Below are 25,107 nucleotides of genomic sequence, written 5' to 3'. Positions count from 1 at the left end.
TAAGAGCGGAAGGAAGGAAGAACCTTTAAATTACAGACCGGTATCACTAACTAGTGTAATATCTAAGATGTGTGAAAGAGTAATAAAGAAACAATGGATCGAGTTCCTTGAAGACAACAAATTGTTATCAAATAGCCAATTTGGCTTTAGAAAAGGTCGGTCGTGTGTAACAAATTTACTGAGTTTCTACTCTAGAATAGTTGACAGAGTACAAGAGAGAGAGGGATGGGTTGACTGTACTTACTTGGATTTAAAAAAGGCGTTTGATAAAGTGCCACATGTAAGGTTACTGTGGATATTAGAGGAGAAGGGTGGTTTAAAAGGAAGCACATTGAGATGGATGGAAAATTATTTGAGGGGGAGGGAAATAAGGACAGCAGTCAAAGATATGAAGTCCAAGTGGAGAGCAGTTGAAACCGGAGTGCCGCAGGGGTCAGTATTGGCACCAATACTTTTTCTCATTTATATAAACGACATGTTAGGAGGAGTGAACAGCTACATAAATCTGTTTGTAGACGATGCGAAACTGTGCAGAGTTATAAAGCAAAAGGAGGATTGTGAAATACTGCAAGAAGACCTAAATAAGATCTGGGAATGGAGTAAAAAGTAGGAAATGGAATTCAATGTGAACAAAAGCCATGTCATGGAAATGGGAAAGAGTGAAAGACGACCAGTGGGAATCTATAAGATGGGAGATGGAGTAGAACTGGAGAAAGTAAAAAAGGAAAAGGATTTGGGAGTGACAATGAAAGAAAATAATCAACCGGCAAGCCATATTGATAGAATTTTCAGAGAGACATATAATTTGCTAAGGAATATTGGAATAGCATTTCACTACATGGACAAAGAAATGATGAAGAAATTGATAAGTACTATAATAAGACCCAGATTGGAATATGGAGGAGTATTGTGGACCCCTCATAAAAAGAAACACATAAGGAAGCTATAGAGACTACAAAAAATGGCTACCAGAATGGTCCCAGAACTTGAAGGGATGACATATGAGGAGAGACTAAAGGCTATGGATCTTCCAACATTGGAACAGAGAAGGGAGAGAAGGGATCTCATACAAGTTTATAAATTGATCAACGGAATGGACCAAGTGGACAATGAGTATCTGATCCTGAGAGAAGAATATGCCAGTCGAAGCACAAGATCGCATAGTAAGAAGCTGAGGAAGGAAGATGTAAGAGATATTAAAAAGTATAGTTTCCCGCAAAGATGTATTGAGACGTGGAACAGTTTAAATGAAGAAGTAGTGTCTGCAACGAGTGTGCATAGTTTTAAAGAAGGATTGGATAAGTGTAGACATGGAGACGGGGCCACACAAGCACAAAGCCCAGGCCCTGTAAAACTACAACTAGGTAAACACGGTAGCTCAATGGTTAGAGCACTGGCTTCACAAGCCAGAGGACCGGTGTTCAATTCCCTGGCCAGGTGGAGATATTTAGGTGTGTCTCCTTTCACGTGTAGTCCCTGTTCACTAGCAGTGAGTAGATACGGGATGTAAATCGAGTAGTTGTGACCTTGTTGTCCCGGTGTGTGGTGTGTGCCTGGTCTCAGGCCTATCCAAAGATCAGAAATAATGAGCTCTGAGCTCGCTCCGTAGGGTAACGTCTGGCTGTCTCGTCAGAGACTGCAGCAGATCAAACAGCGAACACACACTACACAAGGAGAAAAAACGAGAGAAGAACAGAGAACGAGAAGAAGAAATTGTACTGGAGGGTGCTAGACACAAGGCTGGAGAAATGGTATATTCAGGAAGGAGAAGGAAAGTATTAAAGCATACAAACATAGATGGATTTATATCTGGGAAGTTGAAAGTGAGAGATTATATGTTTGAAAAAGGACCAGGTGTGGTATGTATAACAGACACAAAATTAAGGAAAGACCTCCAAGTGAATTTTAAAGAAAAGGGATATAATGATTGGAGAGAGACAGAAGGGGAAAAGCAGAAGGAGGAGTATTGATAATGGCTCGAGAGGATATATACATGGAAGAAGTATAATATGGAGGTGGATTGGCAGAGGTTTTAAGCATAACAATTAGGACCAGTGGGAGGGAAAGGAGCAGTATCAAAGTAACATGTACTACTGAAGACTAAAGGTGGGTTTACATGTGTCAATTTGCGACTGAAATTTTACGTATATAGTGTCTCCGAGTCATCCCTTCTGGTCGGAAAGTGTCACATGTAGCGCCTGGAAAGTATTGGCAAGTTAGCACCTTGGTGGGAAGTGAATGTAAACAAACAGCTACTTGGCAAGATGTCTTCCTCCAGTGACGATGTTAGAGCAGTGGTTGCTCTTCTTTTGGCATACCGTAAGAGTCAAAAGAAAAGAAAATGCCTGTAGATACATCCCTGGCTAAGTAGAAGGAAAAAAAGCTGTCTACCACACTCTAAATTAGCCTACATTTCTCATAAAAAAACTTAATCTCAAGAAGACTATGCACAATTGCAATCAAAATTAAATCCTGACAAGTCTTCAATCCTCACCTCCAAAAACACCCAGGAAACAGTTCTTGTAAAGTGGAAGCTATTTCGTTGAATCATGATTTGCGCAAGCTTTTACGATTAATTTCTGGGGTACCAGATGTGTTCTTTTTCCCTCACTAACTCTAACATCTCCTTCTCTATACCTGGAGACCACATTTTCAAAGCTTACTCCATGACGTCACAACCTAAATAAAGTCGCACATTGACTAACAGGACCAACATGTTGCTCTTGTTTTGCGACTGCTTTCTGCAGTCACTAGGCACTGATTTTGAGCCTGAAACTTTACATATGTAAAATTTCTCATAAGAAAATTTGCATGTGTGAATCCACATTAATACATGGAAGCTGTACACAAAAAAATGCAAATTGAAGTGCTAAATAGCCCAGACAATCTGTTAAGGAAGGACAGAAGAGTGCTACTTGTGGCAGATTTAAACTGCAAACATGTAAATTGGGAAGAAATGGATACAAACAATCATGCTGGATGCTAGGGAGAGGAAGTGTTACAACTGGCAATGGTAAACACATTGGACCAATGGGTGAAGGACTGTACAAGGTATAGAGGGGAAGAAGAACCATCAATGCTGGATTTGGTTCTCACAAGAAAACTGAAGCCTTGTCCAACCATCTAATACCATAGCCCAATGGGAAAAAGTTATCATGTGATCCTAGAAATTGAATTAAGAGGATCAGGAAATTATGAAATGTAATGAAGGACAAATATAAAAGATTCAATCACACCAAGACAAATTTTGAAGGACTAATCAGTTACATTGGTAGTATTGATTGAAGGAAACCAAGCAAGCCAAGACAGTCCAAGAGAAGTATGAAATATTCCTAGACAAGTACGTATAATGAGGGAGTAAAGAGATATGTTTCCGAATACAGAGTAAAAAAGAGTAAACACACATGGTATAATGCTAAATGTGCAAGAGCTAAAAAGTGTAATGATGCAGCTTGGAAAAAATTAAGGAAGCAACAAAACAAATATATTAACATAAGAAGGGAGGAGGAGAGAAATTTTGAAAAGGATGTAGTGAAGAGATGTGAAAAGGAACCCAAGCTTTTTATATGTATATAAAATGGAAAATGACAAACAGAGAGACCATCACTATGCTAATTAAGGGAAATAGGACATAAACATAAAAAAAAAAAATGAGTGAACTTATGAACAAGAGCTTTAAATCAGTATTCCATGAAGAGGAAAATTTCATAGAACCAAACAATCAAGCAACACAAGAAGGATTAAGAAACAGAAAATTAGCAAATTACTAGAAAAGGTGGATATAAGAAAGGCAATGGGGCCAGATGGAACATCAGGATGGATACTGAGAGAATGTAGAGAATAACTGGTGGAACCAGTTTGGGATGTGATCAACAGCTCTCTAATGGAAGGGAAGGTACAAAGGAGTGGAAGAAGAATAAATGTAGTACCAACACACAATAGAGGAAAAAAGACAGAGTCCCTAAATTATAGACCAGTATCACTGACTAGTGTTGTGGGAGAGATCTGTGAAATTGTAATTAAGAGAAATGGTTAGAAAATCTGGAGGAAAATGAAATAATAAATAACTCCCAATTTGGTTTTAGAAAAGGAAGATCATGCATAACAAAACTACTAAGATTTTAAACAAGAGTAATAAATGAAGTACAACGGAGAGATGGATGGGTTAACACAGCGTGTTTAGATATTAAAAAAGCTTTTGACAGAATACCACATAGAAAACTCTTATGGAAAACAGAACACATTAAATGAATACAGGAAATTATCTTAAACTGGATGAGAGACTACTTAACAGATAGGGAAATGAGGACAATAATAAGAGACACTCCATCAAGCTAGAGCACAGTTACTAGTGGTTTACCACAGGGTTCAGTGCTGGTACCAATTATGTTCCAAGTATAATTAACAATATACAAGAGGGTTCGAGTAGCAGACTGTGCAAAACTTTTGAGAGTAATAAGAACATTGCAGACTGTATGGAATTGCAGAAAGATATTGACAAGATCTGGGAATGCAGCTAAAAGTGGAAATTATAATTTATCATCAAGAAATGCCATGTAATGGAAATGGTTAAAAATAATATAAGACCTACTTGGGAATATAAAATGGGAGACGACATTATAATGAAAAGGAGTGAAGAGAAAGACCTGGAAGTGATTATACAAGACTCCAGAAAGACACAAAAATGGGTTATTTGCTTCAATATACAAGACATTAACAAAGGGTGGCACTGAATTACATGGATAAGAATTTGATGAAAAAGATCATAACCAGTATCATATGACCTATACTTGAATATGCAGCAATGGTGTGGTCACCATACAGGCAGAAGGACATCAGGAAACTAGAAAGTACTGAAAGGACCACTACAAAGATGGTGCCAGAAATAAAGGATCTTCCCTATGAAGAAAGAATGAAGGAAATGGAACTACAAACTTTGAAGGATAGATGGGAAAGAGAAGATCTAATAATGATCTATAAGTTAGTAAACCATATGGAAAAGATAGATATACAAGACCTGGTATCACTGATGGAGGATGGAGATGGACAAACAAGAGGACACTCCAAGAAGATCATGAAAAGTAAGTGTTTGAGGAATAATAAAAAGTTTAGTTTTCCACATAAGACAGTGGACATCTGAAACACATTGAGTGAAGAGATTGCAGCAGCAAAGAGTGTGCACAAATGTAAGGAAAAGTTGGATAAAAGTAGACATGGAGACAAGTCACTAAGAGCCCTGCTTGAACCCTGTAATATACAACTAGGTAAATACACACGCAGTACTTACATCTTTTATTAGTACAATCTCGATGCTTCCCTCTATAATCCTACAATTCATTAGGTTGTCTCTAACTTCCATGTTAGTCAAATTGCTGATTCTTACTGTCCTACACACCTCTGGAAAAGAAGAAATTTGTACAGCTGCTTAATGAAATAAAAGGTTTGCACAATTATCAGTCAATCTAATAAAAACAAAGGTAAACAAATGTACTGAAAATTATGTCAGCAATGTTCTAAGAGGTCTGAAAATGTACCAATATAATTTGGACTTGCAAAATGAAGAACAAGGATACAATAGAAATATAATTAAAGGAGGGAAGACATACAAATCAGAGAAGGAAATGTGTGAAATAATGAATGAGAGCTTCAAAATGGTGTTCACTGTAGAAGATTTTATAGAACCAAATAGGAAATTGCACTGCCAAGGATTACAGGAGATCACAGTGCACAAAGAAGATATTAGAAGATTATTAGATAATTTGGATGTCAGAAAAGCATTGGGGACAGATGATGTTTCAGGCTGGGTGCTAAAACAATGTAAAGAGCAACTACTGGATAAAATTTGGGAAATAATTACAAGTTAACTAAATGAAGGGAAAGTTCCACTAGAATGGAAAAGAGTCAATGTAATATCCATATTTAAAAGGGGAAAGGTAACTGAGCCATTAAATTACAGACCTGTGTCACTTACAAGTGTTATGAAGAAGTTGTGTGAAATAATTATCAAAGAATAATGGGTTAAACATCTGGAAGAACACATCATATTGAACAGACAATTTGGGTTCAGGGCAGGACAGTCATGTGTGTTGAACATTAAGCTTCTACTCGAGAGTAATAGCAGGACTGGAAAGCAGAGATGGATGGGTGAACACAGTACATATACCTGGACATAAAAAAGGCTTTTCATAAAGTCCCTCATGGACAACTATACTTTGGGAACTAGAGAACATAGGAAGACTGCAAAGAGCTTTGTTAGAATGGACAATTGATTTTTTGAAGGACAGGGAGATGAGAACTGTGATCAGAGATACATACTCATCTTGGGGTAAAGTAGCAAGCAGAGTGCCACAAGGGTCAGTGTTAGCTTCCATTATGTTTTATATCTATGTAAACAACATTCACAATGGGGGTAAACAGTTATATTAATTTATTTGCTGATGATGCAAAGCTGCTAAGAGTTATGAAAACCCGTAAGGATTGTCTGCTGTTAAAGGAAGATATAAACAAAATGGAAATTGGAGTTCAATGCCAAGAAATGTCACATAATGGAACTAGGAAAGAGCAAGAGAAGACTAGTATGGAACTATCTGATGGGAGAGGAACAAATAATGAAGACTAAAGAGGAAAAATATCTGGGAGTGATTATACAGGAAAATCTGAACCCTAAAAACACATAAGCAAGATATTTGGATTATTATACAAAATGTTGACTAATATAAGAGTGGCATTTCAATTCATGGACGAAAATATGATGAAAAAATTATGACAAGCATGATACATCCAAAGCTGGAATATGCAGCTGTGGTGTGGTCTCCAAGTTCTAAAATAAGATATACGAAGATTAGAATGGCTACAGAAGATTGCTACAAAGATGGTGCCGGAACTAAAGGACCAAACATATGAAGAACGGCTGAAGGAAATGGGATTGCCAACCTTACAAGATAGAAGAGAATGAGGAGACCTAATAACAAGGTACAAGATAGTCAATGGCATTGAAAAGATAAACAAGGAAGACCTGGTGCTGGTGACAGAAGAAGATAGAAAGACAAGAGGACATGTAAAGATCAGGCTGAGGCAGAATGTGTAGGATATTTGAAAAAAAAAACAGTTTTCTACATAGAATGGTGGAGATGTGGAATGCATTGAATAATGAAGTTGTTACAGCACATAATGTGCATAACTTTAAGGAAAAATAAGGTAAATGGAGACATGGAGACAGGACACTATGAACCCCGCTTGAGCCCTGAACAATACAATTAAGTAAATACAATTAGGTAAAAACACACACACACACACACACACACACACACACACACACACACACACACACACACACACACACACACACACACACAAGATTCTGGAGAATCTTGGATATGAGACTGAGGAAGTGGTTCATAACCCAGAAAAGTACAGCAAGAAAGGACTAAAGAAACTTACATATGAGCGGAATGTAATGTATTCCAACATAAATGGAGTGATATCGGGGATTTTAGAACTCAACGATTACTTGAGGGACAAGAACCCAGATATTGTGGGTCTTACTGAAACAAAACTGAGAGAGGGAGAAGACCTGATGATGGTTGGAGAAGGAAATATAATGTTTGGAAAAGAAATAGAGTAGGTAAGATGGGAGGAGGAGTGATGTTGCTGGTTAAAAAGATATAAAGGTGGATCAAGTGAAAGAAGGTATGGGAAAGGCAGAAGTGCTAAAGATCAGAGCAGAAACTAATGAAGGAAAAAGAGGCACTACATAGTGGTGTACGTACCACCTAAGACAAATGCATGGTCAGTACAGGAATATGAAGAAATGATAAGTGATACAGGAACATGTCTGGAAGAAATGTTGGGTGGCTGTGAACGAACTATAATGATGGGAGATTTTAATTGTAAAGAGGTGTGTTGGGAGGACTGGTCAATGGAAGGATCAGAGACAACATGGGAAATACACTATTGACACTGGCAATGGAAAATGTGTTAACTCAGTGGGTCAAAGAAGATACTAGGTTTGGAGGAGAGGGAGCATCGTCAAGACTGGACTTGGTCTTTAGTACAGAGCCAATGGTCATTGAGGAGATGAGGGTGGAGTGCCCTTTAGCAAAGAGTGATCATGCAGTTTTGGAGTTCAAGGTGATAGATGAAGAGAAATCTAGAAGAAATGAAGAATATAAAGTGGGAAGATGGAATTATGCCAAGACAGATTTTGGAAACCTAAAGAAATTCTTTCAAGAGACAAATTGGATGAAATTCAAGAGTGCTAAGGAGCAAATGAAAAGTGGAAGGAATTTATAAAAATATACAAAGAAGGTGAGAAAAATTTGTACCAATAAGACAACATAGAGAAGTTGGAAAGCAGGACTGGTTTAACGATAGATGTGAAAAGGCTAGAACAAGAAAAGAGGATGCATGGAAGAGGTGGAGAAGGAAAAGACGGATTAAGCAGTGGGAAAGTTACAAAAGAGCAAGAAATGAATATGTGTTGATTAGAAGAGAAGAAAGAAAGAAACAAGAAAAGGATATAATTGATAAATGTAAAGACCAACCAAGGCTTTTTACAGACATGTGAACAACAACATCAAAAATAGAGAAAGTATTGAAAGTTTAGAAGTAAATGGAGTATGCAGTGAGGATCCCAGGAAATGGCAGAGGCTATGAATGGATGCTTTCGGAAGGTATTCACAAAGGAGACTGCTTTTGACAAACCACTGGTAATGGAACAGAAAGGGATTATGAAGGAGTTTCAAGTAACTGTGGAGGAGATCAAGAATATGATGGGGAGTTTAGAAGTGAGAAAAGCTGTGGGACCTGATGGGGTATCAGGATGGATTTTAAGAGAATGCAGGAGCAACTGGCAGAAAAAGTTTGTGAAGTAATTGATGCCTCATTAAGGGAAGGTGTAGTGCCCCAAGACTGGAAAAGAGCTAACATTGTCCCAATTTATAAATCAGGTAACAAGAGAGACCCATTGAACTATAGACCAGTGTCACTTACAAGTGTGGTAGCTAAGATGTGTGAGAGGGTGGTGAAGAATAGATGGACAGACTTCTTGGAGAAAAATGACATACTTTGTGAGTGTCAATTTGGTTTTAGAAAAGGGCGTTCATGCACGACAAACCTGATTTTTTTTTTTATGTTACATTACAAGGGCACTGGCCAAGGGCAAACACAGTGTTGGAAAAAAAAAAATCCCGCTGGTTGCCAGGCCCTGTTAAAAGAAAAGTAGAAAGAAAAACAGAAAATCTAAAAGGAGGGTCCAGTTAACGTAAGAGGTGTCTTGACACTCCTCTTTGAAAGAGTTTAAGTCATAGGCAGGTGGAAATACAGACACAGGTAGAGAGTTCCAGAGTTTACCAGTGTAGGGAATGAAGGAGTGAAGATACTGGTTAACTCTTGCATTAGGAAGATGGACAGAATAGGGATGAGAAGAAGTAGAGAGTCTTGTGCAGCGAGGCCGCAGGAGGGGAAGGCATGCAGTTAGCAAGTTCAGAAGAGCAGACAGCATGAAAACAGCGGTAGAAGACAGATAAAGATGCAACATTGCGGCGGTGACTTAAAGAATCAAGACAGTCAGTTAGAGGAGAAGAGTTGATAAGACGAAAAGCTTTAGATTCCACCTTGTTTAGTAAAGCTGTGTGTGGATCCCCAGACATGAGAGCCATACTCCATACACGGGCGGATAAGGCCCTTGTACAGAGCAAGCAGCTGGGAGGGAGAGAAAATGGACGAAGACGCCATAGGACACCTAACTTCTTGGAAGCTGATTTAGCAAGAGTAGAGATGTGAAATTTCCAGTTTAGATTTTTAGTGAAGGATAGACCGAGTGTGTTTAATGTAGAGGAGAGGGAAGTTGAGTGTTATTGAAGAAGAGAGGATAGTTGTCTGGAAGGTTATGTCGAGTAGATAGTTGTAGAAATTGAGTTTTGAGGCATTGAACAAAACCAGGTTTCTCTGCCCCAATCAGAAACAAGTGAAAGATCAGAAGTTAGGCGTCCTATAGCATCTCGCCTTGAGTCATTTAATTGTTGTTGGGTTGGGCGTCTGTTGAACGCTGTTGAATAATGCAGGGTGGTATCATCAGCATAGGAGTGGATAGGGCATTGAGTCAGATTTAGGAGATCATTGATGAATAATAGAAGAGAGTGGGTGATAGGACAGAACCCTGTGGAACACCACTGTTGATAGTTTTAGGGAAGAACAGTGACCGTCTACTACAGCAGCAATAGAACGATCGGAAAGGAAACTGGAGATGAAGGTACAGAGAGAAGGATAGAATCCGTAGGAGGGTAGTTTAGAAATTAAAGATTTGTGCCAGACTCTATCGAAGGCTTTCGATATGTCAAGGCCGACAGCAAAGGTTTCACCGAAGTCCCTAAAAGAGGATGACCAAGATTCAGTTAGGAAAGTAAGAAGATCACCAGTAGATCTGCCTTTACGGAAACCATACTGGCAATCAGAGAGAAGGTTGTGAGCTGATAGATGCCTCATTATCTTCCTATTAAGGATAGACTCAAAGGCTTTAGAAAGGCAGGAAATCAAAGCTATAGGGCGGTAGTTAGAAGGATTGGAGTGGTCACCTTTTTTAGGGACAGGTTGAATGTGAGCAAACTTCCAGCAAGAAGGATAAATAGAAGTAGAGAGACACAGATGAAAGAGTTTGACCAGGCTGTGAGCGAGTTCGGAAGCACAGTTTTTGAGAACAACAGGAGGGACTCCATCCGGACCGTAAGCCTTCCGAGAATCAAGGCCAGAGAGGGCCAGGAAAACGTCTTTATAAAGAATTTTAATTTTAGGGATGAAGTAGTCAGAGGGTGGAGGAGTAGGAGGAATATGCCCAGAATCATCCAAAGTTGAGTTGGTAGCAAAGGTTTGAGCGAAGAGTTCAGCTTTAGAAAAGAAGAGACAGCTGTAGAGCCATCTGGATGAAGTAAAGGAGGAAAGACGAAGAAGTAAAGTTGTTAGAGATATTATTGGCTAGATGCCAGAAATCTCGAGAGGAGTTAGAATTGGAAAGACTTTGACATTTTCTATTGATGAAAGAGTTTTTAGTAAGTTGGAGAATAGATTTGGCATGATTACGGGCAGAAATATATAGGGCATGAGTTTCAGCAGTTGGATGGCTACGGAACCGTTTGTGAGCCGCCTCTCTATCATTGACAGCACGAGAACAAGCAGAGTTAAACCAAGGCTTTTTAGCTTTAGGGTTAGAGAAAGTATGAGGAATGTATGATAGATGTAATACAGGAAAGAGATGGTTGGGCTGATGGAATATATCTGGATTTAAAAAAGGCCTTTGATAAGGTACCACACCGGAGACTGATCTGGAAACTTGAAATGGTAGGAGGAGTGCATGGCAGTTTACTAAAATGGATGGAAGACTTTTTGGTAGGAAGAGAAATGAGAACAATAATTAAGGACAGACCATCAGAATGGGGCTTGGTGGAGAGTGTTGGCACCAGTAATGTTCGCGGTCTACATAAATGACATGGTGGATGGGGTGTTCAGTTATGTGAGCCTATTTGCAGACGATGCAAAATTGTTAAGAAAAGTGAGATGTGACAAAGATTGCGAACTACTCCAGGAAGACTTGGACAGAATATGGAAATGGAGCTGTACATGGCAAATGGAGTTCAACACGACAAAATGCAAGAAATTAGAGTTTGGCAAGAGTGAAAGAAGAATCAGGAGTATGTACAAGATAGGAAATGAAGACATAAAAACCAGTCATGAAGAAAAAGACCTTGGGGTGACAATTACCAATGACCTATCGCCAGAGAGATATATAAACAAAATAATTGGAGAAGTATTGAACTTATTGAGGAACATAAGAGTGGCGTTCGTATATTTAGATGAAGAAATGATGAAAAAAATAATTACTGCAATGATAAGACCAAGGCTTGAATATGCAACAATACAGTGGGCTCCGAACTTAAAGAAACACATAAGGAAACTAGAGAAAGTACAGAGGGTTGCAACAAAAATGGTGCCTGACTTAAGAGATTTGACTTATGAAGACAGACTGAACAGAATGCAACTTCCGACCCTGGAAAACAGAAGAGAAAGGGGAGACCTGATAGCAATATACAGAGTGATGATTGGCATGAAAAAATGGATAGGGAAGATCTGTGTATGTGGAATGAAAGAATGTCGAGAGGGCATGGGAAAAAACTAAAAATGGCCACTTATAGGAGAGATGTGAAAAAATATAGCTTCCCTCATAGAAGGGTGGAAGCATGGAATAGTTTAGAAGTGGAAGTGGTCAACGCAAGGAATATTCATGATTTTAAGAAAAAGCTGGACATTAGTAGATATGGAGACGGGACAGTACGAGCATAGCTCTTTTCCCGTATGTTACAATTAGGTAAATACAATTAGGTAAATACACACACACACACACATTGTGAAATTTTACAGGCAGACCTGGATAAGATTTGGGAGTGGAGCAAGAGGTGGCAAATGGAATTTAATCTGAGCAAAAGTCATGTGATGGAGATGGGAAAGAGTGGAAGACGGCCAAGAGGGTCATATAAGATGGGTGAAGAAGTAGTGTTGAAAAAGGTGGAAAAGGAAAAGGATTTGGGAGTGATAATACAAGACCATGGGCAGTTTGAGGCTCATATTGATAAGATGTTTGGAGAAACGTATAATTTGATAAAAAATATTGGATTAACCTTCCATTATATGGACAAAGATATGATGAAGAAATTAATTAGTATGGTAATTAGACCAAGATTGAATATGCTGGAGTGGTTTGGTCCCCTTATAAAAGAAGCATATAAGGAAGTTGGAGAGATTGCAGAGAATGGCAACAAAAATGGTTCTGGAATTGGCAGAAATGACCTATGAGGAGAGATTAAAAGAAATTAATTTGCCTACCTTGGAACAAAGAAGAGAAAGAGGAGATTTAATACAGGTTTATAAACTGTTGAATGGACTGGATTAAGTGGATAATGAGCAAATGATGTTGAGAGAGGAAAACTTAAGTAGAACTACAAGATTGCATAGTAAAAAGATAGCCAAGGAATATGCTTGAAGGATGTGAAAAATATAGTTTCCACAAAGATGTGTGGAGGTGTGGAATGGTTTGAGTGAGGAGGTGGTGTCAGCAAGGAGTGTGCATAGTTTTAAAGGAAAGTTGGATGTGTGTAGATATGGAGACAGGGCCACACGAGTATGATATCCAGGCCCTGTAAAATTACAACTAGGTGAACTAGGTGAATAGGTGAATACACACACACACACACACACACACACACACACACACACACACACAAACAAGCAAGAAGAAGAAAATAAAGTGATTACACAGAGTGAAATGGTTAAGGCTTTGAAGGAAAATGAGTATGTGATGAGAGATATTGCTGAAAAGAAAAAATGCGTGATCATAACCGGTTTGAGAGAGAAAACTAACAGGAATTGGCAAGATAGGAGGGATAAGAAAAATTACAGAATAAAGTTTTTACTGAATAAGATCTCCAAGGGGGACGAATGCCTATACGCTGAGGTAGAGGAAAGTGTGAGACTAGGAGCTTATGAAGAAGGCAAGAGTAGACCATTAAAATTGAAATTAAAGTCTCAGGTGGCAGCCAAGGCCTTGCTGAGGAGGGCCTGGAAACTTAAAGACTATGAGGAAACCAAAACAATTTACATAAGAAGAAATATGACACAGGAGGAAAGAATGAAAATGAGAGAGCTTGTAACTGAAGTGAGAGAGAAGAATGAGGAAAGAACCGAGGAAGAAAAGACCAAGTTTTTTTTGGAGGATGAGAAATGGGAGGCTGAAGAAGAAGTGGTGGATAAAACAGACGGAATAGACAGTACACAGACTGAAACATGGAAGAAAGAGATTAGGAATAGAATTCAAGTGACATACACGAATATAGATGAATTTTTGTCTAAAAGGCTAGAATGTATGGATTACCTAAGAAACAGTGATCCGGACATACTAATGTGTGTGGTGGAAACAAAGTTAAGGTCCGAAATAAGCTAGATTGGTTTGATGTAAAACACTACAAAGTATGGAAAAATGATAGAAAGAATAAAGGAGGTGGTGGTATAATGGTTTTTACTAAAAAAGATCTGATAGTGAAGGAGGTGAACTTTAGTAAGGGAAATGAGAAAGTGATAAGTATGCTTATAACAGATGGTAAGAGGACGTTAATATTATAACAGTATACATACCACCCAGAACCAGTGCTTGGAATTATGAACAGTATCAAGAGGTGATGAGAAATATTCTAGACAGAATAAAACAGGAACTCACCAGAAAGGATAGAGTGATGATAGTAGGGGACTTTAACTGTAAGGAAATAGTGTGGGAAGACTACAAAGTGGTGAATGGTAGTGAGGGGGCAGAGGAATTGTTAAACGTAGCAACAAATAACTTGATGACACAGTGGGTGAGATCACCAACAAGGTGCACGGGACAAAACGTTGCAGCAAGGTTGGATTTGGTATTTGCCAGGGGCATCTCCCTAAAAGAGGAAATTGAACATGAATGTCCCTTGGGAAAAAGCGACCATTATGTCCTAAGATTTGAGCTGGATACGGAATTAAGCACGGAAAAGAGTGTGGAGTACAGGGAGGAAAAAATAAATTATGTCAGAGCAAATTATAACCACATAAGAGAGTTCTTTAATGAAATTGACTGGTCTGTGGTATACCAGGAAGGGGATATGCAATTGAAATATGATAAATTTATGGATTTATATAACTCTGCTGTGAAGAAGTTTGTGCCATATCACAGAAAGAGGAATTTCAATAATAAACAGTGGTTTAATAGAAATTGTGAAGAAGCAAAAAAGAACAAAGAAAAGGCATGGAAGAAACTTTAGAAAAACAGTGAAGTATTATCAAGAGAAGTTTACAAAACAGCAAGGAATAGATATGTTGAACTAAGGAGAACAGCACAAAAGAAATATGAACAGAGAGTGGTGGAAAATTGTGATAGTGACCCTAAAATGTTTTACAAATTCATAAATGGAAAACTAAATAAAAGGGAGGCAATAGAAAAAGTAAAAGTTGGGGAAGAAGTATATGAGGATGCTGGAGATATAGCTGAAATATTGAACAACAACTTTTGCAAAGTGTTTACAAAGGAGGAACATTTTACAGGAGAAAGGCCTACGGAAATAAAGCAACTGCAGGACATCATGGTTACTAAAGAAGATATAAGGAAAATTATAAGTAACTTGGATATTAATAAATCAATGGGGCTTGATGGCATATCTGGGAGGTAGCTGAAAGAATGTAAAGATCAATTGTTGAACCCCATATTTGATATTGTGGAAACCTCCATACGAACAGGAATAGTCCCGAAAGAGTGGAAAAGAGCTGACACTGTGCCTATATATGAGAATGGAAGTAGAATGGAACCGTTAAATTACAGACCAGTATCGTTGACTAGTATATTGTGCAAGGTACGTGAAGAAGTAATTAAAGCAAAGTGGAAGTGGAGTGAGTATCTAGAAAGTAAAAACATTCTGATTGAAAGGCAGTTTGGTTTCAGAAAAGGAAGATCGTGCGTATCCAATTCATTATGTTTTTATTCAAGAGTGACTGACATACTACAACATAGAGAGGGATGGGTGGATGCTATTTACCTGGACTTGAAAAAGGCCTTTGATAAAGTGCCACACAATAGACTGATGTGGAAACTAAAGAAGATTGGAGGAGTAAGTGATAAACTAGCAAAATGGATGGAAAATTACTTAGTGGGAAGAGAAATGTAAACAGTGGTGAAAGGAAAGAAGTCAGAGTGGAAAATGGTAACCAGTGGAGTTCCACAAGGGTCAGTGCTTGGATCCATCATATTTTTTATTTATGTTAATGATATGCCAGTAGGAATTGACAGTTACATGAATATGTTTGCGGACGATACAAAAATTTTGAGGAGAGTAAAGAATGTGGAAGATTGTAACAAGTTACAGGAAGATCTTGATAAAATATATGAGTGGAGTAAAGAGTGGCAGATGGAATTTAATATAGACAAGAACCATGTTATGAAAATGGGAAGAAGTAGATACAGACCAAACAAGGATTACAGGCTGGGTGATGAGAAAATTGAAGAGACCAATGAGGAGAAAGACTTAGGAGTAACCGTGCAAAACGCTTTGTCACCGGAGAAACACATTAACAAGATATTTTGGAAAACATATAACATGCTTCAAAATATTGGTCTTGCATTCCACTACCTAGATGAAGAAATGATGAAGATACTATGTACTTTAACAAGACCCCAGTTAGAATATGCAGCTTGCGTCTGGTCACCGCACATGAAGAAAAATGTGAAGAAGGTGGAAAGGGTACAGAGGCTGGCAACAAGGATGGTACCAGGATTCAAAGAGTTAGACTGTGAGGAAAGACTGAGGGAACTGGGGCTGACCACATTAGAAGAGAGAAGAACAAGGGGAGACATGATAACTATGTATAAATTGGTGAACAAGATTGACATATTGGACAGAGAATTAATAAAGGTGACCACAAGTAATCATCACCGAGGACATGGAAAAAAACTAATAAAAGACATCTGTCTAAATGACGTGAGAAAGTACAGTTTCCCGCATCATAGTGGAATAAACTGAGCAGTGATATCGTTGATGCGGTGTGTGTCAATCAGATGAAAGAGAGATAAGACAGGAGTGGACAAGGAGACAGAATACAGAGAGCTTAGCTCAGGCCCTGTAATACACAAATAGGTAAATACACACACACACTCCCCAATGGGGAGAAGTGATCATGTGACATTAGAGATGCAAATGCAGGAGGAAGATGAGATAAGATACAGAGAGGACTATAAAGGAGAGAGATTAAATTATGCAAGAGCAGATTTTGAAAAACTAAGGAGCTATTTTGCTAATATTGAGTGGAGTAATAATTATGTGCAGGAAGACTGTACAAGAGAAATATGACATATTCTTACAGGAATACAATGGAGTAAAAAAGTTTGTTCCTGTTTATAGAGTTCAGAAAAAAATACATGCTTGGTACAATGCTAGATGTTTACAAGCAAAAAAGGCAAAGGATAAAGCGTGGAAGAAACTCTTAAAGCAGGGAAATGACTATAATAGTCGGCAGTACAAAGATACTAGAAATGAATATATTAGAGTAAGGAGAGAGGAAGAAAGAAAGTTTGAGAAGGATGTAGTGGATAAAAGCCAGGATGAACCCAAACTTTTTTACAAGTTTATAAACGACAAAACAATGAATAAGGAAACAATTGAAAAAATAATTAAAGAAAGGAAGACATACCAAACAGAGAAGGAAATGTGTGAAATAATGAATGAGAGCTTCAAAACGGTATTCACTGCAGATGATGATTTCACAGAACCTAATAGGGCATTGGATTGCCAAGGATTACAGGAGACTGCAGTGCACAAAGAGGATATTGGAAGATTACTGGACAAGTTGGAAGTCAGAAAAGCAATGGGGCCAGATGGTGTATCAGGCTGGGTGTTAAAAGAATGTAAAGAGCATTTACTGGAGCCAATTTGGGAAATAATTAAAAGTTCAATAAATGAAGGGAAAGTTCCATTAGAGTGGAAGAGAGCCAATGTAATACCGATATTTATAGGAGAAAAGGCAAATGAACCATTAAACTACAGACCAGTGTCACTTACAAGTGTCGTAGGGAAGTTATGTGAAATAATTATCAAAGAAAAATGGGTTAAATTTCCAGAAGAGGAGCAAGTCATATCGAACAGACAATTTTGGGTTCAGGACAGGACGGTCATGTGTATCAAACTTATTAAGCTTCTACTCCAGGGTTATTGCAGGACTTGAAAACAGAGATGGATGGATAGACACAGTATACCTGGACATTAAAAAGGCATTTGATAAGTCCCTCATGGAAGACTTCTTTGGAAACTAGAGAACATAGGAGGACTGCGTGGAACCTTGCTTGAATGGACAAGAGATTATTTGAAGGATAGAGAAATGAGAACTGTGATCAGAGATACATACTCGTCTTGGAGTAAAGTAACCAGCGGGGTGCCACAAGGGTCAGTGTTAGCTCCCATTATGTTTCAAGTTTTTGTAAACGATATTCACATTGGGGTAAACAGCTATATGAATTTATTCGCTGATGATGCAAAGTTGCTAAAAGTTATCAAAACCAGAGAGAACTGTCTACTGCTGCAGGAAGATTTAAACAAGATCTATGAATGGAGCAAGAAGTGGAAATTGGAGTTCAATGCCAAGAAATGTCACATTACGGAACTAGGAAAGAGTAAGAGAAGACCAGTATGGAACTATTCGATGGGAGAGGAGCAAATAACGAAGACTAAAGAGGAAAAAGATCTTGGAGTGATCATACAAGAAAATCTGAGCCCCGATAAACACATAAACAAGATATTTGGACTATCATATAGGATGTTGACTAATATAAGAGTGGCATTTCATTACATGGATAAAGATATGATGAAAAAAATCATCACAAGCATGATACACCCAAGGCTGGAATATGCAGCAGTGGTGTGGTCTCCCAGCTCAAAAAAGGACATAAGAAAATTGGAAAGGATACAGAAGATTGCTACAAAGATGGTGCCGGAATTAAAGGATCTCACATATGAAGAATGACTGAAGGAAATGGGACTGCCAACCTTACAAGATAGAAGAGAATACGGGGACCTAATAACAATGTATAAGATAGTAAATGATATTGAAAAGATAGACAAAGAAGACCTGGTGATGTTGGCAGAAGAGGATGGAAGGACAAGAGGACATGAAAAGAAGATCAGGATGAGGCAGTGTGTGAAGGATACTGAAAATACAGTTTTCCACATAGAACAGTGAAAAAATGGAATGCATTGGATAATGGAACTGTTGCAGCACATAGTGTGCATAACTTTAGAGAAAAATTAGATATATGGAGATATGGAGACAGGACGCTATGAGCCCCGCTTGAACCCTGTACAATACAATTAGGTAAATACAACTAGGTAAATACACACACACCGCGTAGTGTGGTGGTTAGCACGCTCGGCTCACAACCAAGAGGGTCCGGGTTTGAGTTCTGGGAAGAGGCGAGGCAACCTCTTAATGTGTGTAGCCCCTGTTCACCTAGCAGTAAATAGGTATGAGATGTAACTCGAGGGGTTGTGGTTTCGCTTTTCCCGGTGTGTGGAGTGTGTTATGGTCTCAGTCCTACCCGAAGATCGGTCTATGAGTTCTGAGCTCGCTCTGTAATGGGGAGGGCTGGCTGGGTGACCAGCAGATGACCGTGGTGAATTACACATACACACACACACACACACACTTAATTTGTAAGAGATATCCTGTGAGAGTTGTACCACAGAAGATTGTGAGGCATCATTAGGAAAGCTGTTGCCTGTTGATAATACTCTTAGGCAGTGTGTTAAAAAAACATAAGATTCGGAGAAAATTAAGTAACATCATGACTTCATCTTATTTTCACTAAGGGACAAGTCAAAATAAAGGATCTGAAGTACAAAAGCCCAAGAGAGAAAAATGATCATATACTGATTCAGTTTTTGGTAATGGATAAACACATCAATAAAAGAAAAGACTACAGGAGAGAATGGCTACACTACAGCAAGACAAACTTTGGACAGTTTAGGAAGTATTTCAATGCAACAGATTGGAACAAAGTATTTAAAACGGGCAACACAGAAGAAAAGTGGACCACCTTCCTGACATTGACTATATAGGAGTGGAAAAATGAGTACCTAAAACCACAATTATTTGCTTCTCTGGTGACAATGTGCCCTGAGCAATCACTCCCAAATGCTTTTCTTTATCACTTTTTCATTATCATATCTTCACCCATTTTATAGTTCCATGTAAGTCTCCTTGACCTTTCTCCTTTCTCCAAGGCATGACATTTTGTGTGTATGTGTGTGCAATATGGTCGGTCAGTGTCTGCAAATGATTGTTTTTTTTCTCTTTCAGCAGGTGATGAACAACAAACAAGCTTTCACATATTTTCTTCCTATCTCAGTGTAAAGACAGAGTTCACAATAGCACAACAGCAAACCCATGGCAAGAATAAAATTTTAAAACAGTACTCACTTTGTTAAGCATAATGTAATCCACCTTTTTTTTTTATCTAAGTCACCTTACCTGTGAGACTGCAATAGCCATTATTTTCTGTGTGGTTAGGAGGGCATTTGGAAACACACTGCCTTTTCATCCAATACACATTATAGGAGAAGCCATATGCTCTGCAGTAAATCTCTGAGACACACCAAGATCTCTTCTGAAAATACAAATAAATGAGACTTCAATCTAACTGCCTCTGAAATCAGTTCTAGTCTATTCTATTCTGACATTACTGAGCATTTCACTGTCAGAATTCCCCTGAAGGCTTGTCACTGAAGGGTCATGTTTAGATAGAATATAGAGAAATACATTGTCTGACACAGAGAGCTACATACATATGACCATACACTGAAACATTTTTTAAGATATTGTCGTAATGAAATGCTAGAAAAAGACACCAATGTCCACTCAACATTGAAGTAAACTGATGACTTTCTAGAAGCTCTGGAGGCAATGAACTCCTCTTTAATGCTTTGAATTCTATCTTTTTGCTAACATTTGAATTCATTGGCAGTACATCTATCGACACCAAATGCACAGTGACATGGTGAACTTTACTGGTGCACCCTTCATCTCACAGTGACATGGTGAACTTTACTGGTGCACCCTTCATCTCACAGTGACATGGTGTACTTTACTGGTGCACCCTTCATCTCACAGTGACATGGTGTACTTTACTGGTGAATCTTTTATCTGATAGTGACACACAATATTCTGGTGCATGTTCACCCCTTAGCCTCTAGTCTCATATTCAGAAATGCTTTGCTCTCACTAAAACTATTTTCAAAAGCCACAGAGGGACGGCTGCATTCTCCCCCTAATAATGTAGAAATCTTATTAATCTGTCACCAAAACTGTAAAAATATTCTTAAAAACCCTTGTGATTTCAAGTAGAGCCCTTCACAAGTGATTAGGGTGCAGTACCGAGGTGTTAGAGAACATGGCTTTTATTCTCACTTCTCTCAAGCACTTCACTCCTCTGTTGTGATCCACGAGGTGCCTTCCTTTCATCCATGACATTAACTCTTTACATAAATTATCCACAAGCTGAACAAGTTTTGATGAAAGGCAGATCAAAGCTAATGTATCTTTTCATTTTTTAATGTTTTCTACTGTCATGATTATCTTCTGATAATATTCGTATTACAGTAATAAATTGTTGGCATAGGTATACAGGAAAACAAAATAAAATATATAAGGTTATCTCAATTACTGCTAAACTACAAAACTGTGTATACTAACCTAGTAGAGAATGTTTAAAAAGTTATATACGATACAGTAAGAAAGACAAGTAGTGAAATGGTTAAATACATGATCAATGTGCATGCATACATATTGTACAAAAAATTCAACCGACCTCCACACGTAATGACGAGTCATCCGAACAGTTCACTGAAAGGAAGGAATATAACAATCAGTAAAAACACGTTACTTGATTCCTTCATGCAAAGTGAGTGACATGCAAGCTTGATGAATTCTTGCAACTTCCCTTACTTTCTTATTTTCTGATTTTTATTTATTTATTTATTTATTTTATTTAGTTTTTTTTTTTTTACATATCCATGGTACAATATTGTACCATGGCTACAACAATGACAGGATGGGAGGTGGAAAACTATCTTTGTTTGTTTCTACATTTTTTCTTCCCCATTGAATTAAACTCTGTCATGTTTAACAAAATTAAGGGATAATCTTACCAATAGCACCTCCTAACGCATCAGTAAAATACTGACAGTAAAGTAGTTTATGCCCAACACGTTTTTTGTGGCTTGATGTGGTGGCCGGTCTTTGTGTGTCCTACACAGGCTCTCAAAGTTTGGTAGGTGCCTCCCAAAAATTAAGTCCATAATAACGAAGCTTCTCGCCCCGTTCGCGGGAAAGGAGAGTTATGCGTGTGTTCAGGTGTTGGTGAGCACGCGGCCACTGTGACGTAGTACAATGTGACGCTGGGAGCCCTAGGAGAGGTCGGGGGAGGCGCAGCTCCACATAATACAACTTTATATGACGCCTGTTTCATTATGGAATTCTTCAAAGCACCTATCAGAGCTTGGAAAACACTTCCAGCAACAGCAGCGGCGGTGTCCGTTGTCTTTTTTTTGGGGGGTAAATTTTGTTAAATTTTTCTCCCCCTCCAAAACCCCCAATTACCCACGTGCCCTCAAGCTTGTTGAGGGGGGAAGGGGGTATTTAATAATACTTTAGGAAGTGCTATTGGTAAGATTTACCAAATGAAGATTTCATGAATGACTGCCTCCTTACCTTGCCCTTTGTAAGGTTTGTTACTCTTCCATGATATGTATGGCGAGTAGTTGGACTTCCTCTGTGTAGCACATCCTGGCACACAGCAGCTCCACACCAACAAAAACACCAGCCACCACCACCACCTCAGCAGGCGGCTCGGTGATGCAGCAGAGGTGCTTCTTCGTATACGCTGATTGAGGTGTTCTCTGGTCGTCATCGTATGGTGTCCAGCTGGGCATACAATCGGTGCATGGTCAGGGCCGTGTGGGGAGTGGTTAGGCAGCACTGGTGAAGAGAAGAGTTCAATTTCAATGCAGACTGATTTAAAGTAGAAACGGAGTCAATTAATATAGCATGTTCGAGTCCCGAGCGCGGCGAAGCAAATGGGCGAGCTAGGGTGAATCCTCTGTTGATTTCATAGCTATCTATCAGCAAGTAGGTACGGGATAAAAGTCGAGAGGTTGTCCCTAGAGCGAGAAGAGGAGACTGGAGAGGGTTAGGGCGAGGCGGTGTGGGTCGGTGTGCTGGAGGCTTACTCTACCGCACGCTCATTTCTCACATACGCTTGTGGAGAATAGCGTCACAACGCCACCCCCCTCTGGCTGCCTCCCTCCTGTTCTTATTCCCGTTAGCATGACATTGATTTCTTAAAAATAGCGAGCGTGCACAATGACAAATGTACTTTCCGACGGGAGGGAGAGGGCCAGAGGAGAGACGGAGAGTGATGCGAGACCGCCACGGTACATCCCTCCTAGGCACGCCGTACCACCTTGTGTTCAATGTATTGTTAATTAGTTAATTAACTTGTTAACATTCACCCACCCAGCAGACACACCAGCAGGGGCAAATTTTGCGATGAACGACATGTGCATTAGACAAGTGCGTCAATGTCATGAGGGTGGTATAGAATCTATAATCACTATAAACTACCCACTAAAATAGATTTTACAGTTACGCCCGCTAACCAACTACATTAACAATACCGTTATACAATGCTTAATTTGACTAAAAACTGCACCTGTAAAGAGACAATCTGCCAGACATCCCACAAGTTCACGTGTGGCAATCCCTCCATGAAGCAGACCTAGTTATGTCCACCTATCATCCTCATCCATTATGTTTAATCTTTTTAAAGTTTACCAATGGCACGGTAATAAATAACCTCATTACTGACTCTACACCATTCACCCACTCACCGCTCCTCTATTTAAGTCTGTTTGAGAACCAATGCTTTTACCTGCACGCGTTACTCTCTTCATTAAATTCTACAATTTACACATTTCTTTTCAGAACCATATATTAGGAGTCTCTCTCTCTCTCTCTCTCTCTCTCTCTCTCTCTCTCTCTCTCTCTCTCAGGCCTATCCGAAGATCGGAAATAATGAGCTCTGAGCTCGTTCCGTAGGGTAACGTCTGGCTGTCTCGTCAGGGACTGCAGCAGATCAAACAGTGAAACACACACACACACGCCCGGTAGCTCAGTGGTTAGAGCGCTGGCTTCACAAGCCAGAGGACCGGAGTTCGATTCCCCGGCCGGGTGGAGATATTTGGGAGTGTCTCCTTTCACGTGTAGCCCCTGTTCACCTAGCAGTGAGTAGGTACGGGATGTAAATCGAGGAGTTGTGATCTTGTTGTCCTGGTGTGTGGTGTGTGCCTGGTCTCAGGCCTATCCGAGGATCGGAAATAATGAGCTCTAAGCTCGTTCTGTAGGGTAACGTCTGGCTGTCTAGTCAGAGACTGCAGCAGATCAAACAGTGAAAACACACACACACACACACACACACACCGCGTAGTGTAGTGGTTAGCACGCTCGACTCACACTCGAGAGAGTCCGAGTTTCAATCCCGGAGGCGGCGAGGCAAATGGGCAAACCTCTTAATGTGTAGCCACTGTTCACCTAGCAGTAAATAGGTACGGGATGTAACTCGAGGGGTTGTGGCCTCGCTTTCCGGTGTGTTGTGTGTGATGTGGTCTCAGTCCTCAGTCGGTGTATGAGCTCTGAGCTCACACACACACACACACACACACACACACACACACACACACCGCGTAGTGTAGTGGTTAGCACGCTCGACTCACAATCGAGAGGGCCGCGTTCGAGTCCCGGGAAGCGGAGAGGCAAATGGGCAAGCCTCTTAGTGTGTGGCCCCTGTTCACCTAGCAGTAAATAGGTACGGGATGTAACTCGAGGGGTTGTGGCGTCGCTTTCCCGGTGTGTGTTGTGTGTGATGTGGTCGCAGTCCTACCCGAAGATCGGTCTATGAGCTCTGAGCTCACTCCGTAATGGGGAAGACTGGCTGGGTGACCAGCAGATTACCGAGGAGGTGAATTACACACACACACACACTGAATAAATAAAAAACAAATAGATAGATAAATAGATAAACAAATGAATGAATAAATGAATAAATAAATAAATAAATAAGAAATAAAAAAATGACATGATATGGCAGGTGGTGCATGGTGACTCGTGGCGAGGTAAAGTGGTGTGTTGCATGTGCTTGTCGCACTACTGACTCGGTAATGTAATACGTAATTGTCAGTGCCGTAGCCACATGATGGAACTTTATATGACACCTGCTTCACATGGAATTCTTCAAAGCACCTATTACAGCTTGGAAAACACTTCCAGCCACGGCAGCGGCGGTGTGGGATATGGCCCAGCCCAGGGAAAGAGAGACACATTCCCGCCTTCCAGCTTAGCACCACAGCGGGTCCAGGCCGGGATGAGAGCATGGGTCTCTTCCACTAACTCTTCTCTGAACAGACTGGGAAGCAAACACATTGATCAAGTACACACCTCGTGCCGGGC

The 25,107-nt window shown here is 39.5% G+C and overlaps 1 protein-coding gene across 7 annotated transcripts in view; it reads right to left on the bottom strand.

Annotated features, from left to right (window-relative positions):
* Nucleotides 1–25,107, bottom strand: part of LOC123499223 (insulin receptor-like) — a 161,061-nt gene that overhangs the window by 111,315 nt on the left and 24,639 nt on the right. For 5 of the 7 annotated variants that reach the window (XR_006672936.1, XR_006672937.1, XM_045246974.1 and 2 more), the window contains exons 2-5: nt 22,315–22,581; nt 21,413–21,447; nt 20,077–20,212; nt 5,288–5,397 (exon numbers count right to left, since the gene is read on the bottom strand). Coding sequence is in view for 5 of the 7 variants with exons in the window: in XM_045246974.1 (XP_045102909.1) it covers nt 5,288–5,397; nt 20,077–20,212; nt 21,413–21,447; nt 22,315–22,581 (548 nt within the window). In the remaining 2 variants the exon portion in view is untranslated. Of the gene's footprint in view, nt 1–5,287; nt 5,398–20,076; nt 20,213–21,412; nt 21,448–22,314; nt 22,582–25,107 lie in introns of those variants that run through there. The other 2 variants (XM_045246977.1, XM_045246978.1) reach the window with 2 other exon arrangements.

Source organism: Portunus trituberculatus, chromosome 49, assembly GCF_017591435.1.
Source record: "Portunus trituberculatus isolate SZX2019 chromosome 49, ASM1759143v1, whole genome shotgun sequence".
NCBI classification, from domain to species: Eukaryota; Metazoa; Arthropoda; class Malacostraca; order Decapoda; family Portunidae; genus Portunus; species Portunus trituberculatus.
Note: the sequence above shows the minus strand (reverse complement) of the source record. Positions and strands in the feature narration are given on the sequence as shown.